This window comes from Pipistrellus kuhlii, unplaced genomic scaffold, assembly GCF_014108245.1.
Source record: "Pipistrellus kuhlii isolate mPipKuh1 unplaced genomic scaffold, mPipKuh1.p scaffold_m20_p_10, whole genome shotgun sequence".
NCBI lineage: Eukaryota > Metazoa > Chordata > Mammalia > Chiroptera > Vespertilionidae > Pipistrellus > Pipistrellus kuhlii.
Genome location: NW_023425405.1, coordinates 48,760,678 through 48,778,525, shown reverse-complemented (window position 1 = coordinate 48,778,525; position 17,848 = coordinate 48,760,678). Strand labels below are relative to the sequence as shown.

Sequence of the window (17,848 nt, the reverse complement as noted above, 5' to 3'; positions counted from 1 at the left end):
GCAGAGTTCCTAAAAATTTAACTGTCTGCTCTCATAGGCTAGTAAGCTGGCTTCACCCACCAGTGACAATGATGCTAAGACACGGTAAATAACTTGCCTAAGGTCATGCACAAAATTCCTGGGCCAAAATTAGAACCTTGATCCATCTAATTCTGAAGATCTGGCCCTTAACCACTAGACGAAGCATGTCAAACTCACGGTCAGCAGGCTGCATGCGGCCCACAAAGAATATTTTTGTGGCCCAGCCAATATAACAATATGTAAGAAACATTTTAATAAAAATTTTGTAACTTAATTTTTACAATATCCTGTTATATATAATTATTAATAACAAACTACAACACTCACTAATAACTGATTACTATAATCATGTTGCATTCATTTCCCTTATGTGCCTTATGCACAAGTGCACAATTTCTCTCCACTAATACTAGCAGCGAATATTTTAGCAGCTGATTGCCACGTCATTATTCTAGGCAATCAGGTTTGATGTGCGCAACAGGAAATATTTCACTTTTGGAGAACAAGAAAAATAGGTTTATTTGTGTTATGCTTATTAATTTGTGCAGTTATTCGGTCTCTGGTAAGTTAATGTTCAAAAAAATTAATTTTTATTAAAATGTTCTATTAACTTATGTTAAATAAACTTGATTTACTACTAATATCAAAGAATATGAAGAGACCAATGCATATACTTTTTGGAGCAGGGAGAGATTACTCATTGATTTCAGCCCTTTGTATTCAGCCTGTCTCCGTTGAAATAAAACTGTGTTTCTATGAAAACCGAAGCTTTTGTTTTCTTGTGGCCCACGTAAACTTAAACCTTGTTTATTTGGCCTATGTTAGCCTTTGAGTTTGACATGCTTGCACTAGACTGGCATTTGTAAAACTGTAAAGTGCTATGTACTGTATATTGTAAAAAAGAAAAAAAAATATTGTTGCGTTTTCTATTTGAAGAAAATACCTGCTCTTAAGTGTCATCAGTAAGAAGTTCTAGTGGAAAAGCAGTAATGAGTCAGAAAAATCACTGCAACTTCTGCTTCTCTGGATCGGCTCTTGTGCCTCAGTTCCCCTGTTTTAGTAAAGGAATGCTTTGTGTCCATGCTGTTGTTGGAAATAAAAGAATTCATAAAAATCTTTCTATATTGCTTATAGGTCAGACTCAGAAATACACATGGTTTAAATAACTATTAGTTTGAATTTAACTTTTTGCTAGCCATTACTGAAATTAAAAATTAAATATAACAAACACCTATTATTTAGCATCCATATCTTAATGTAATCTCTTTGTAGGCAAAATGTATAAAGATATTTATTGTATTAAGTAGTAAAAATATGAAACATCTGGCAGCAATTTTTAGATCTTGAAGAATCAAATGACAAAATGATGAGTGTCAGGGGAGTAAGATCATGTTTCCCACTCCCGAAAAATGGTTTGAACAATTTTTTAATGTCTTCTGAAAAAACCATACTTAATTCTGCTTCTTCGCTCGTCCCTATCTTAGGAAGTGACTTACGCACAGAATTTCATAAACTGTTCGCAAAATGTTACACAGTGTTTTGGACCTGGGTGAAGCCTGTGGTTAGATTTGCACCTTTAAAGCCACCCGCCAGCTCAGTAAATCTGGACAAACCAAATAGCGCCCCGCATCTTGTGCTGTGAGAAGAAAGTACCACGGTTGTGATTGCCTCGTTGAAACAGGAGACAAAGCCCCATTAGAATGCAGGGAAAGCTGTGAACAGTTTGGCCCCTGGCTGAGGAAAAGGACAGGACAGAGCACTCCAGTCAGGAATGACGAAGCTTGGGAAGGGTCAGCTTGCTTCTGCAGATCTCAGCTCTGAGTCACCGAGCAGCGAGTGCACACAGAGCTGGCACGCACACTTGCCTTCCTGGCATCTGTAGGCTTCACTAATCTCTTGATCTGGTTCCTCACATGTGTTAGAAAATGAAGCTTTTTATGCGTGTTTGGCTTTCCAATGTTTTTAGATAAATATGGTCATCTTTAACACATGACTACATTGTCTACCCCCCCCCCCCCTTTTGGAACTACTAATTCTAATGTACATTCTACAAATAATTTACTCAGTAGCTACCTGGTCTATTAACAAACCTCTGTGGCCTCAGACTCTGTGCCAGGCGCCGTGTTGAACCGTAAAGGACAAGAGGGTTAAGATGCGCCCTGTGTTCCTCAGCAGGGACATTAGCCGTGTGCACAGTTAGTGATGGTACAAGGCAGGAGACCCTCCGGCTGAGGTCTTTGGTGCTCTGAGATGGACAAGGAAGAAACAGCTCTGCCTGAAGTGAGCAGGGAGGGCTCCCTGGGAGAAGTGCACTAGGGAACATAGATGTGGGGGCTGGCCATGAAGGATACACAGACTAGAAAGGACAAGGTCATCCAAAGAAAAGAGACACAATATTTAAAAGCTTTTCAAGACCTTGGGAAGAGTTGCTACTGAAGATACTTGTGGCAAATTTGAATGCAATAAAACAGGATGTTCCATAATGTTTTGGGAGAAATCTTTGATTTTCTCCAACAATTCATTCTCCTTGCTAAGCCAGGCTTCTTTGGGGTCACCAAGAGGTTGTAAAGGATATATGGATATGACTAAAGTCATCACATTACCCATTAGTCATTGGTTACAGCACTGCAGAATGAGAGAAACAGCTGGAAATGGTATAGGAACACCACTTGGGCCACGTTTGCCTAAAATGGATATTTAAAAAATATATATTTTATTGATTTTTTACAGAGAGGAAGGAAGAGGGAGAGAGAGTTAGAAACATTGATGAGAGAGAAACATCGATTCAGTTGCCTCTTGCACACTCCCTACTGGGGATGTGCCCGCAACCAAGGTACATGCCCTTGACTGGAATCGAACCTAAGACCCTTGAGTCCTCAGGCTGATGCTCTATCCACTGAGCCAAACCAGTTAGGACTAAGATGGATATTTCTAACTGCCATGCCCCGAGGGTCTTGTCTTCATGTACATCTCTTTTCTGTGTTGCTGAGCTAATTGGTTCAGAGGCAATGTTGTGTGAAAGGAGTGGAAAATGGAAGCTTGGTGAGTTGTTACCCTCACTGAGGTAAGTCCCTTCCTTCTTTTCACTACCTTTGAGTGACAAAGAGGGATCTGAGATACCCCTGGGTGCTCATTGTATGGATCACTTATAACTCATTTTTTTGTGCTGTCGTGCTGATGGGTTGAGACCCATCAGAGAGAGAGATGGAGAGAATTTTCCTGTGATCACCAAAGCTTCTCTGCCCCCATTAGGAGCCATAGCTGTCTGCTGAGACCTGACATTGGAACACCAGTGATGTGGCCAATTTGCCCACCTTCTTAATCAATGGGAGCTTAACCAGCAAAGAGCAGAGTGGCAGGGCTCCAGTTGGTGTCAAGAAATTAAAGCCAAAAAATCACTTCACAATGAAACAAAGGGAGATCACATCCAAGTTTTGTAAGAATTCTACACAGATATCAACTGTGGCAAGGTCTGCTACTTTAACATGGTAAAATATTTTTTTTCCCTTAGAGAGGAATTTTTAATTTTAGGCTTATACCCTATTATTTGAGTGAAGAGTAAGGACAACTAATAGTTGGTTGGCTAGAAGATTCTGGCAGGAACATTTGAGTCATAAAATATCAGCCAAGCATCTTTTTGGACATCCTAAAATAAACTGTGTAGAAAACTAGACATCTTATGCCAGGACAAAACTAAAAACCTGTTTCTCAGAGGTCTCCCTGATTCCCCTTTTCTGGATACAATCTTATTGGTTGATAGCACCAAATTTTTGGCTGCATTGCAAGGAATTGCTATGCTGTGGCTGATTACTGCTATCATCACTCTCCCTGCCTTGTTCAGGAAATCTTGTTAGGAACATGCTTCCAAGAAAGTAAGAGAGACAAAGTTGTTTGTTTGTTAAAGAGAAGCTATTATTGGAGATACTAGGGCTAGGGTGGTGGACTAGGGTCTGAGATAAAGGGGAGGAACTTAGAAGTTTTGTGAAAAATGATTGCTCCTGTCCCTGGAGTTTTGTGTGTCTTAATGGGGAGAGGTGGCCTCTAGCCCTGGCTCTGCCACCAGCAGTGTGATTCAAGACCATTCGTTCATTCATTCATTCATTCATTCAGCACTTATAGAGCACACTCTTATTTGACACTATGTCCAACACTGGGGACCACATGGTGATACATAGATAAGAAACATGTTCTCAAACCTCTGAATACCATCCTATCCTATATAATAAAAGGCTGATATGTCAATTGTCCCCTTGACCAGGAGTTCGACCGGGAGTTCAACCAGGGGACGGGCCCCCCACCGGGATCAAGGACTGGGCCCTGGGGAGAGGCCAGGGGTGGTTGGCCAGCTGGCCCTATTGGTCCCTTAACCCCAACAGGGGGTGGGGCCAGCCCACCAACTTCCCACATCTTCTCTCCCCGCCTCTCCCCCCCCCCCCCCCAGCCTGGCCAGATTGGCCCTAATAGGGGTGGGCCTGCTGGACCCCACCTGTGCATGAATTCGTACACTGGGCCTCTAGTTTCTTTATATATGCAATGTGAGGGATGTGTTGGAATGACCTCTCAAGGCCCTCTGTCTCTAGTTCTCAAATCTTTATTTTTCTCTAGAAGCACAATGCACTCAGAACACTAACAGGAAAACTGGTACCGAATGTGTATACCAGACACGGTGCTAGCTAATCATTTTTACATAGGATCACCTAAAATAGATACTATCAGACCCATTTTATAGATGAGAAAACTAAGCATAAGAGAGTTTGAGTTTCCTTTTGTGATAAGTGAGAAAGAGGCAAAGCCAATCTCAAACCCAGCTCTGCTGACTGACTCCAAACCCAGCATTTTCCCCTTCTCCTCTGTTCTCTGGGTTTTTAATATCCATTAATTCCTCCTGGACTTCTTTCTGGGAGTACTTATGGGAAATTTATTAAAGAATTCATGGCAGGCCCTAGCTAGTTTGGCTCAGTGGATAGAGCATCAACTCACGGACTGAAGGGACCCAGGTTCCATTCTAGTCTGGGACACGTTCCTTGGTTTCAGACCCAATCCTTCGCCCTGGTTGGGTGCATTGGGCGGCAACCAATCAATGTGTCTGTTTCACATAGATATTTCTCTATAGGTCAATGGAAAAATATCATTGGGTGAGGATTAACAACAACAAAAAAATACCCTCCCCCCCTAAAAAAAAAAAAAAAGAATTCATGGCAGTATAATACAAAATACCTCTTTTTTGCCTTAATGAAAGTTAGTTTTTCTTCTTCCTTACCTACTAAACTTTTCTTATTCATACCAAGGGTGATCTTGCCACTTCAGTCAAGCCCAGTGCTACCACTGCTTTGCCTTTGCCTTTGCCTTGGAATAATTTTCCATCTGGTCTATTGCCAAATTCTGTACTCTTTCCCAGACTTTGTCGTTTTGTTTATTTTTAGAGAAAAGAAGGATGCGTGAGAGAGAAAGAGAAAGAGAGAAACATCAATGTGAGAGCAACCCAGGTACGCTCCCTTGGCTGGGAGTCAATCCCTGATCCTTTGGTGTGTGGGCCACCGCTCTAACCACTGAGAACAGTGGGCAGGGCAAGGAGTTGCTTCTTATAGATAAGCAAAGGAAGTGGTTTCTTGAGATTTGAATCTACTCCCATTGAAAATACTGTAAAGATTGTTGACATGACAACCAAAGATTTAGAATATTGCATAAACCTCATTGATAAAGCAGTGGCAGGGTTTGAGAAGATTGACTTCAGTTTTAAAAGATGTTTTACTGTGGGTAAAATGCTATCAAACATTTCATGCTACAAAGAAATCACTAATAAAAGGGAGTCAATCAATGAAGCTAACTTTATTGTCCTGTTTTAAGAAATTTCCAAAGCCACCTCAAACTTTGGTAACTACCCCCCTGATCAGTCCCCAGGCCATCAATATTGAGGCAAGACCTACCATCAGCAAAAAATATGACACCTCACTGAATATTCAGATGATAAGCAACATTTTTTAAAATAAAGTTTTAAAAAATTAAGGTATGTAATTTTTAAAAAAATATCTTTTATTGATTTTTTTACAGAGAGGAAGGGAGAGGGATAGAAAGTTAGAAACACAATCAGCTGCCTCCTGCACACCCCCTACTGGGGATGTACCCACAACCAAGGTACATGCCCTTGACCAGAATCGAACCTGGGACTTTTCAGTCTGCAGGCCTATCCTCTATCCATTGAGCCAAACTGGTTTCAGCGGTATGTAATTTTTTGAGACACAATGTTGTTATATATTTAATAGACTACAGTATAGTATAAATATAATTTTTATATTCTGGAAACCAAAAATTTGTGTGACTTGCTTTATTGTGATATTCACCCTATTGTGTTGCTCTGGAACTGAACCAACATTTATTATTTCCCTGCAAGGAGAAGTCCACAGTAAGAGGTGATTTAAAAACTTCCTAAGGGCTTTCTTATGCTATCTTTCCCAAACGATGGCATTCTCTTTCTTTTTTCTTTTCTTTTACTATTACATGGTTAATGTATTAATAGAAAGTTTGAAAAACACAGAAACTATCCACACGTTAGAGGTAGTCATTGTTAACATTATGAAGCATTTCCTACTATGATGTTTAATTTTACATGTCAGCTTGGCTAGGCTATGTTACCCAGCTGCTTGGTCAAACACCTGTGTAGACATTGCCACAAAAGTATTTTTTTCAGGTGTGATAAGCATTTAGGTAAGTGGACTTTGAGTAAATGGCGTCATCTAGTAAGTTTAAAACCTTAAGAACAACTGAGGTTTCCCAAAGAAGAAGCAATTCTACTTTGAGACTGAAACAAACATGCTTGCATTCCAGGCTGCAGGTTTCAGACTTAGACTTCAACATCAACTCTTCCCTGAATTTCCAGCCTGTCATCTGCTCTACAGAGTTTGATAATAATAATCTTGGGAAAATAATAATAAAGGGAAAATAATAATCTTGCCAGCCCCACAATCATGAATTGACTTCTTAAAATGAATCTCCCTTCCTTCCTTCCTTCCTTCCTTCCTTCCTTCCTTCCTTCCTTCCTTCCTTCCTTCCTTCCTTCCTTCCTTCCTTCTTTCCTTTCTTTATCAACTATCTATCTATCTATCTATCTATCTATCTATCTATCTATCTATCTATTCGATTGGTTCTGTTTTTCTGGAGAACCCAACTCATAAACCAAATTGCCCCCATTCTTTTGTTCACTTATTTCATCTGGATTAGCACTTCTCAAACTATACTATGCATGTAAAACACCTGGAAATATTGTTCAAGTGCAGCCTCTGCGGTTGCATTGAGATTTACATAATTTTATGTTATGTGAATTTTACCTCAAATAATGAATATGTTTGCTAGACTTGTGATGATCATTTAATAATATATATGTAAAATATTAAATAATAAAGAGAAAAAAATCAAGACTATGGTAGATTCTTTACCTGTATGCCTGCCACATTTTATGGTTACCATTAAAAAAAATTTTTTTTAATTGATTTTTAGAGGGAGAGAGGAAGGGAGAGAGGGAGAGGGAGAGACATCAATGTGAGAACAAAACATCAATCTACTGCTCCTATATGCCCCCACCAGGGATTGAGCACCCAACCCAGGCCTGTGCCCTGGCTGGGAATTGAACTGGCAACCATTTGCAGGGGGCCATGCCTAACCAACTGAGCCACATCGGCTCACACTGGTTTCCATTTTAAAACACTATAGCAAAATCATGACATATCTTTGTTTATTACTATCAGAGGGTTTTATTAGATTTCATTCTAATGGGTTTTCCCATTATTTCTACCTACTCTGTAAAATTCAGATTTCAGTCCAAGGCTTCAGGAACATTGCAAACAGCTGCACTGGAATCAGGAATCTGACCATCAATGACATGCCAACTCTAACAGACAACTGTTTAAAAGTAAGTAGTTGGAAAGTACATTTTCTTCTCAGCCCCATTAGATGGGCACACTTTTTTAGTGACTTGAGTTACTAAAAATATGAATGGGTTTTTCATATATATATATATATATTTTTTTAAAATATATTTTTATTGCTTTTGTACAGAGAGGAAGGGAGAAAGATAGCTAGAAACATCGATGAGAGAGAGTCATTGACCAGCTGCCTCTTGCACACCCCCTACTGGGGATATGCCCGCAACCAAGGCACATGCCCCTGATGGGAATCGAGCCTGGGACCTCAGTCCCCAAGCCGACGCTCTATCCACTGAGCCAAACCGGTTTCGGCTATATATATATTTAATAATAAGAAAATCATTTAAAATTTACGCACACACACATTTGGACATTTGAATCCTGAAATGTCCTAAGAAACTTTGTTTCACAGTTAGGATATTTTTGTTTCAGTGATATAGCCTAAGCATAAACTGTAAGTTTAGCTCTACATGTGAAGTTTCTGAATGTAATGATTTTTTTCCCAGCATTCTATTTTTTTTCATATTTTCCCATACTTTTATAACATGATTTAATTCTGATTCCTCTGCATTATTCTAATGTATGTACACTAAAATATATTGAAAAAAGTCTCGTTTTCTTTGAAAAAAAAAAAGTAAATTTAATGGTTAATGTGTTTCTGAAAATATTTAGGGGGAAAATTGACCTCATTAAACTTGTGCCATGGCTAATTTAATAATCTTTTGTCTTTTAAAGGCTTTAGTCGGGCATTGTTTTCATATTACATCAGTGGTTTTCATCGGTTCACCACATATCTCTGATCTTGCTTTCCATGCCCTCTCTAAGTGTAACCTCACAAAGATCCGATTTGAAGGTCTGTAATATTAAAAATGTGGTTCGGCACTAACTTTTATTCTTGTGGCAATTTAAACTCAGTACTTATCTTTTCTTCTCTGTGTGTGTGTGTTTGTTGGTTTTTTTTTTTTTTAAAAAAAACAGGAAATAAAAGAATTACTGATTCATGCTTCAAATATATAGACAAGCAATATCCAAACATTAGTCACATTTACATGGCGAACTGCAAGGGAATAACGGATAGTAGCCTCAAGTCACTCTCACCTTTGAAGCAACTTACTGTGTTGAATTTGGCAAATTGTATAAGGTAATGAGTCATTTAGTCATATATTCAAGAAACACTGAAACTCTGTACTGTGCCAGGCTTCCTGAAAGAGCTCATTGGTAGTAAACATGAAAGTCAGGGGTCTAAGTGGAGGTAAGCATAGAGGCTATGGTAACACAAAGGAGGGGTACCCAACCCAGACTGGTTATAAGGGGGTGCCGGGAGATTCTCAGGGAAAGCTCAGGATATGTGAAATCACAGGACCTTCTAAAATTATTAATAAATGAATTCATAGAAAGACATGTGGACTACCTTTCTTAGTGAGTGTTCTCACAGCTGGTTCAGTTAACAGGTTTTTCCCAAATGGACTTTCAAACTTGCTTATGAAGAACCAATCTTGGGTAGATTTCTCCTGTGTGAATTTGATGACAGATGGATAGATGCTAAGTTCTTATTAAAACCCTGTTTTCAGCGAGGTTACTATTGGGCTTCTATCCTGGTATTCTCAGGTGGGCAAGGATGAAATTCTTGCTGAAACTTCTTCACCAATGAATATCTCAGCTTCTTGCCTATGTAATTTTCTTGTAATATTATTGAGCCAGAAAATAACAAAATAGCATTTGATCCTATGATGTTGGCTAATATCTGGGAAAAACATAAGACGAGTCTGAGCAATAAGCTAAGCTACATACAATATTAAGCCAGGTTATCTATTAATATTAAGATGGAGAAACAGCCGAAACCGGTTTGGCTCAGTGGATAGAGCATCAGCCTGTGGACTGAAAGGTCCCAGGTTCGATTTCGGTCAAGGGCATGTACCTTGGTTGTGGGTACACCCCCAGCAGGGCGTGTGCAAGAGGCAGCTGATCGATGGTTCTCTCTCATTGATATGCCTAACTCTCTATTCCTCTCTCTTCCTCTCTGTGAAAAATCAATAAAATATATTAAAAAAAAAAAAAAAGATGGAGAAATACCATGTGTCTGGGAGGGGCGGGTAACATAGAGTTTGAAATGGGGATTAGGAAATGAGGCCCCCAATCAATGGGCAGCAAGGAACTTAGGCCTCCTGCCAGTAGCCATAGAGTGGAAGCAGACCCTCCAGTCTCAGTCAAGCCTTCAGCTGGTATTTTGACTGCAAGCTCATGAGCAAGCTGGCATCATGATACCAGCACAAAGTTTATGTGTGCATATGTGAATGTGTACATAAGTGCATGTGTGTGTGTGCATAACAGCTAATCTTATCTGTATTGATGTGTGAAATATTAATTATTGATCTTTATTCTTCTATTTCACTTAAGCTTCTGCAGGTTAACTAATTTTATTTTATTTTTTAAAATATACTTTATTGATTTTTTGCAGAGAGGAAGGGAGAGGGATAGAGAGTTAGAAACATTGACGAGAGAGAAACATCGATTAGCTGCCTCTGCACACCTCCTACTGGGGATGTGCCCGCAACCAATGTACATGCCCTTGACCGAAATCCAACCTGGGACCTTTTAGTCTGCAGGCTGATGCTCTATCCACTGAGCCAAACCAGTTTTGGCTGTTTTATTTTATTTTTAATGTATAGGTTATGTTTTGTTATTTTATTTTAAAATTTTTTATTTTTCAATTACAGCTTACATTCAATATTCTTTTGTATTAGTTTCACGTGTATAGCATAGTAGTTAGGCAATAATATTCTTTATAAAGTGCTCCTTCTGATATTTCCAGTATTCAATTGGCAACATACATAGTTATTACAATATTAGACACCTAGTGCATGAATTTGTGCACCAATGAGTCTCTCGGCCTGGCCTGCAGAATTGGGCCAAAACTGGCTCTCCAACATTCCCTGAAGAGTCCCAGGCTGAGGGACCCACCAGTACACAATCAGGGCCTGGGAGAGAGGGGCTGAGGGAGGGCTCCAGGGCATGTTTAGCCCATCTCACTCAGTCCTGATCAGCTGGACCCAGCAGCAAGCTAACCTACTGGTCAGAGCATCTTCCCCCTAGTGGTCAGTGCACATCATAGCAACTGGTTGACTGGGCAACTGTTTGCCCCCTAGTGGCCAGTGCACACCATAGCGAGTGGTTTAGTGCTCTTAGCATATCATTAGCATATTATGCTTTGATTGGATGAATGAATGACCGGACAACCAGATACTTAGCATATTAAGCTTTTATTATATAGAATGATTGACTATATCCCCTATGCTGTATTTTACATCCCTGTAACTGTTTTGTAACTACCAATTTGTATTTCTTACATATATTGCTATTTAAAAATCTTTTATATATCTAGATTTTCTCTGCTTTAAAAGGAAAGGATCCATAGGTCATTTATTGGGTTTCTAGTCCAACTAAATTGACCTTGTATTTAGTGGAAATTCCTCCAGGATTCTAGCAGTAATATGACTATTAGTCTCCTAAGATTTAGTCTTTTTCTTTTGAGGATATTGCATCAGGGACTGCTTAACTTGATCACATTTTAATCCAAGAGAAAGTCACCTTAAGGACCATCTGTTTTCTTAATAGTTATAATTATTATGACATTTGTGTGAAGAGGAATAGCATTTTTACTAAAACTTCTATTACTATTATTTATACTTTTAAAACAATTTAAACTAAAAGCTATATAATCAAATTTGGCTTTAAAATGTTGACAAAATACCAGTAAAAAGATATTATCTTGCTATTTTGGAATATATGGGTGTAGTAACTGCTATTTAAATAGTATTCTATATACTTAAATATCAAATCATATGTAAAGCTGTTTTTACTCTTTCCTACAGAATTGGTGATGTGGGACTAAAGCAATTTCTTGATGGTCCTTCAGGCACAAAGATAAGAGAGTTAAATTTAAGTAACTGTATCCAACTGGGTGATGCCACTATTCAGAAACTATCAGAGCGGTATGATAAAACAATATTTTCATCATATCATTAGTAATTGTATATTTACTAATAAGGAGAGATCAGAGATAGAACTTCAAAGCCATTTGAAAAACATCAGGACCAGTCCAAAAGTTGGTCCAATATTCAATGAAATAAAAGACATTGGAGTCATAGATTAAACTAATCTTTTAATTGTATCTGAGATGTTTCTTATTAATTTCACCTTAGAGGAAGTTTGAAATGGATCATTCATGAAGTTATGAATATCTAGGCACAAGTGACTTTGTAGTACTTTTCAAGGATATTATTTCCATGTAAATCTTTACTTAAGCATTTCCTAAGGGATATTCTTGCTGGTGGATTTATTCTTGATTCTCCTTATTCATCGGAGGTCATGTGTACACTAAGGGTCAAGCCCAATTCTCGTTGCAAACTCGTAAGGGATAAGTAAGAAATTTAACTTTGCACTTTTAGTGATCATTCATTGTGTTACTTACATGATATGTTTGTGATATATTTTTTTTCTTATTAGAAATTGCAATATGAAATGAAATCACAGAAAGAATACCTTTTATAATAGCCTTTCTCCTTTTCATCCACCTTTGTAATTCCAAATTATTTTCCACTTTTAAGCTTACTTTTATGTTGAGGAAAGTAAAATCCTGCTTCAATATCATTTGCTTTCCCAGATAGTTTTTATGTGAAGAAATTGTTACTGGTAGTAATTAGTTAATAAAAGTTAAAATTATTTTTTTATGATATTTTCTTTCAGCTGCCAAAACTTAAACTATTTGAGTTTACGAAATTGTGAAAACCTGACTGACTATGGATTTGAATTCATCACAAACATCTACTCCTTGATATCACTCGATCTCTCTGGAACAAATATTTCTAACGAGGTAAAAAAACAAACAAACAAAAAACACACAACACTACACATATTCAAAAACAATTCAATAATGTTTGTTTTCTGTAATATAATCATTTTCCATTTTTGTAAACAATGAAAAGAATAACAATTACTTTTAGTTCTTAAAATATTAGATTATAAAAGGAAAGTTTAGGAATATTGTTTCTGGAATAGTGATAGATGAGTTACTTGTAAATCCTGGTCTTGCTTCTCTGTTAAAAAAAAAATGGCAAAATACGATATTGAGAGTCCTGACAAATCGGAGTGCTACATGATATGATAGATCTGAAATTTGCTTCAAAATAGAAGTTGGTCAATGTGGAAATAATATATTTTAGATGGCTGAAGTAGATTTTTCTTGTGGCTTGCAAGAAAAACTGCAAGACTACCTGAATGCCTTGAGATCTCAGGCTGGTTCAAAACTGAAGTCTAGAAATGGCCTCATCAAATGCACAAGAGAACACATTTACAGAACCTCAATTCCTGCAAGCTGCTGGTGCTACCCATTAGAGTTGAAACTCAGGTCACATGCATCCTGTCACTTCAGCACTGCTTCATTTACTAATCAAAATGGATGATAAACCCAGAGAGATTTGCCATGCTGCTGAAAGACTTAGATGGGCTGTAGTTAGATAAGGAATATACTGGCTTCTCTTGAAGTGCAGTGCATTAGGGGGGATATAGGAAGACAACAAAGGGGAAGCCCTCCCCTCCATATGCTTACTAAATCCCTATAACCCCTTAAACCCAACAACAAATATCACCTGTCTGTGACGCCTTCTCTGAGAAGCCTCACCTCACAGACAAGCACAGGAACTTCCCCATGTGCACCTCCAGCCCCAGTGCATCCTTCAACATGAACTGTTTCTGTTTCTCACTGTATTACTGGCAACTGGATTATGTGTCTACCCTTCCCCATCATTCAGTGGGCTCTGTTAGATGAAGGACTATGTCACTTTATTGGCTTTTCTTTCTTTGTCTAATAGAGAATTTCTATTCACCCTCTATTCTGCTAGGATGGTCTCCTCCCCCTTCCATGGAGTATCATTAAGTGGTATGAGGGTGGGGGTGGGGAGCAGTTATAAGTAGCTAATTCATTATGGTGGGGTCAAGTCTTATCTTCTCAATGCTGTCTTCTGCTGGAATCCACTGAGATCTCTGAGGGCCCATCTGGCCTTTGGTTTCCTGTTTAGGTAGATCCTTATGTGTCTTCTGTGTCCCAGCACCAAGGATCCTTCAATTCTTCAGGCACCCTGGTCATATGTGCCTTGCTCTGTTCTCTGGGTCATGTGAGCCAGGGGCACTCTGTGAGGCTGTCTTAGATCCATAGTCCTAGACATCTCCCGAAGACATTTTTCTGCTCTCAGGGTATATTTGCTCTCAGACCCATTCCTCACCCATCTCTCACTCTGCTACAGATTGACTGATTCATGGTAACTGGATTCTAATTGGGTTTGGTGCGGCTGAGGCACCTGTGAAGGGTCAGAAGAAGGAAGAGGCCAGGATTTTCTTCCACCTTTCTTTGCATCATCATTAGCAGCTGCATTTCATTTATGACCAACTATCTAGTCAGGCCTCCTGTGATTCCACTTTCCTGGGTAACCTTTGCCCCTGGACTTTGATAACACCACCTTTTCCCATTGTCCTCCCAACATAAAGTTAGTTAGTAGTGGCTTCCTGCTGCTGCTAACCTTTAGACTGTGTCACTATCCCTTCGGCTTTTCGGGTTCTCTACCCCCTAGGTAGCCAATTCCCGATCACAATTACATTTTCTCAATTTGAAATAGAGTTATTTCTGTTTTCCTCATTACATTTTGGCTGATACATGATGAGCACATGAAAACTCAGCTGCCTTGTTGCTTTTCACAGCCCTACCAGGAAAGATGACATTGGTTCTCATTTATTCCAAACCCAAATTCTAGCAGAAGATTCCTACTTTCCATCCAGCTGAATAGAGTTCAGGGAGGTCCAGAACAGATCTAGGGGGTATCTTCCAGCATTTCATTCTGTTGCTTCCCTGTGCTTTTCCTTCCCCCGCTCTTTACCCCTCTCTTTACCTTTTCTCTCTTTTCTTCTTCTCCTCCCTTCTCTTCTCCTTCCCCCTCTGCTCTTTTCCTCTCCTCTTTTCTTTGTTCCTCTTCTTTTCTCTTGGCATTGATTCTATATCTATTCTAGGGGTGGGAAAAAATGTTCAAACTGACTGCATGGTTTTAAAAAATGTTATGCCCCAAGTGTTTCAGGGTTTAAAGATTTGAAGCTTAAAGGTCGTAAAAGTTTAAAGAGGAAGGATTTCCCCCCCCTCTCCTGTGTTCTGTAAAAACCCTTCCCTGACACATACAAATAGAATGCCCAGCTGTTGTCTGAAGAGTCACAGGGTGGAAAGGAATGGAGGGTCAGAGCACATTATAAAATACATTAGAATATAACGCCACCACAGAACTCATCACAAGCCTGCAGGGCCTGGTGAACATTTGTTGAATAAAGGGAGTGAACTTTAAATGCTCTTAGTTTTTAGCTTTTGGGAGAAACTCAGTTTTGAGAGAGAGATGGGAGAAACTCAGTTTTATTTTCAAAGACGATATATCAAAAAATTACCCAATGAAGACAATTTAAAACTGAAAATGATAGCCTCACTTGCTGTTTTCATTTCTTATAAAGAATATTTACCATCTGACAGAGTAGTAAATGCATATCTATGGAGAAGCGTGCTAATTGTTTTCTGCTAAAAGGTCGAAAAAGAAGTCTTCTGAAGGTTGTTGTTTTCCCCCCTCCAAATCAGTAAAACTCTGATCTACCAGGCAAATGATTGACAATACAGTGCCACAACAGCTGTGGGAGCTAACCTCTAACAGTTCAATTAAAATAAACCAGCCCAGTTGTCAAGTTGGGCAGCTGAACACTAAGTCTGGATTATAGGTCTGATGAAATGCAAATTGGACTACAGACTTAACATTTAAGACTTAATCTCAGAAAGTTACAGATATTTATGAGAGATCAAGTGTGACCAGTTGTGCTTTTTTTTGGGAAAAAAAACCCCACATTTCTTATGTCTTCTAATAATTATGTTCACTCTCAATTCTTTTCCATAATGACTTTTCAGTTAGGATCACAGTAGTCAGTTAACAAATATTTGCTTTGTGCTCAGTTCTGTGATGCCAGAATGAACAAAACATGACCTCTCTTCTGAGCACTTTCTTTCTAGTGGAAGACAGGCGCAGAGCAAATGGTTACAAAGTGTGGCAGATGTGGGAACCAATGAGAAGGGAAACAACCTGGCTCAGAGACTCAAGTAAAACCTGATCATTCATATATATACATATATATACATATATATACACATATATACATATATATACATATACATATATATATATAAAATCAGAAAGAAAGGAAGAGGGAGGGAAAGAGGGAGAGGGAGGGGGAGAGGGAGAGGGAGGGGGAGAGGGAGAGGGAGGGGGAGAGGGAGAGGGAGAGGGAGAGGGAGAGGGAGAGGGAGAGGGAGAGGGAGAGGGAGAGGGAGAGGGAGAGGGAGAGGGAGAGGGAGAGGGAGAGGGAGAGGGAGAGAAAATCATTGATTGGCTGCCTCCTGCATGCCACACACTGGGGATCAAGTCCACAACTCAGGCACGTGCCTTGATTGGGAATCCAACTGTGACCTCCTGGTTCATAGTCCGACACTCAACCACTGATCCATGCCGGCCGGGCAAACCTGACCTTTTCCAATAGAAGAAAATGGGTATGGGTTGAACCAACAAAATAGTCTGAACCAAGACACAGAGGTTTAAAAGTATGGTGGCATCTAGGAAATCTACAGAAATAGGTATGGCTTGATTGTGAGGAGAGTGGTGAGAGATACTTTTTGAGAGTTTGGCAGGGGTCAGGTTGTAAGGGGCCGAGAAGCCATATTGTGGAATTTGTTCTCTGTCCTTTTGGCAATAAAAGGACATTCAGTGCTGTCAATTAGACATGGTCAGATGGACATTTTTAAAAGATCACTGTTTGCAGGAGGGGGTTGGGAATAATAAGTGAACTGGTGACCGATTATGAAGCTGAAATCCAGGTGAAAAGCTATGTATGAGGGTCTGTTTTTAGGGCTAAAGCCAGGGAGATGGCTGGAGCAAAGTCTGAAGATTTGAGAGACATTTAGAAGAAAGAATCAACAAGGGATAGAAATAGATTGAGTACAGGAGTATAAATGAGAGGGAGGGGAGCAAAGATGATGCCAGATTTTTGGCTTAAGCATCTGTATAAATGATAGTGTCCCTTACTAACCTGTGTGCCTTCCACAGTGGGAGCAGCAGGCTTGCTGTCGGTTGGGAAAATGGTCATGTTTCGTTTGAGTCACCTATAAGATAGTGTTATAGAAAGGTAGAGAGCTCAGGATATAAGCAGGAAAATAATTGTAATTAACTCCTCATAGGTACAAGAACTTTATAGGTTTGCAAAGGGTGAAGGGAAGTTGTATTCTGAAACTCATGGAAACACATGAGGTTAATTAGCAAAGGCAAAAATATAAATATTTAGAAATCTAGAAAGATTTTATTTGAGAGAGCTAATTTAAATGAGGAAAGCAAAGGGAACACAGTTATTTCAAACTGTATACACTTCTTAGAACAATTTTATTGTCTTTAGCCATTCCTTTGTAGAAAATAGTGATTAATGTATTGTATCATCCATGAACAAAAGTTAAAAAGTTATCTAATATGCATAACCCATGGACACAGACAATAGGGTGGTGAAGGCCTGGGGTGGGGGATAGGGGGGCAGGGAGGTGGCTAGAAGGAGTTGATGTGGAAAAAACAGGGATATACCTAATACTTTCAACAATAAAGATTTTTTAAAAAAGAATTTATCTAATAAGCACTTTAGGGAAAGAGGAAATATATCAACTTTCCTCTTTAATATAAAGAAGTCGGGGCTCGCCGAAACTGGTTTGGCTCAGTGGATAAAGCGTACATCTGCGGACTGAAGGGTCTCAGGTTTAATTCTGGTCAGGGGCATGTACATTGGTTGCGGGCACATCC

The 17,848-nt window shown here is 39.2% G+C and overlaps 1 protein-coding gene across 1 annotated transcript in view; it reads left to right on the top strand.

The window, feature by feature from the left end:
• FBXL13 (F-box and leucine rich repeat protein 13) overlaps positions 1–17,848 on the top strand; it is a 145,874-nt gene that overhangs the window by 88,966 nt on the left and 39,060 nt on the right. The window contains exons 13-17 of the mRNA XM_036429642.2: positions 7,829–7,927; positions 8,676–8,793; positions 8,919–9,081; positions 11,813–11,932; positions 12,687–12,813. Of these exons, the coding sequence (XP_036285535.1) occupies positions 7,829–7,927; positions 8,676–8,793; positions 8,919–9,081; positions 11,813–11,932; positions 12,687–12,813 (627 nt within the window). The remainder of the gene's footprint in view (positions 1–7,828; positions 7,928–8,675; positions 8,794–8,918; positions 9,082–11,812; positions 11,933–12,686; positions 12,814–17,848) is intronic.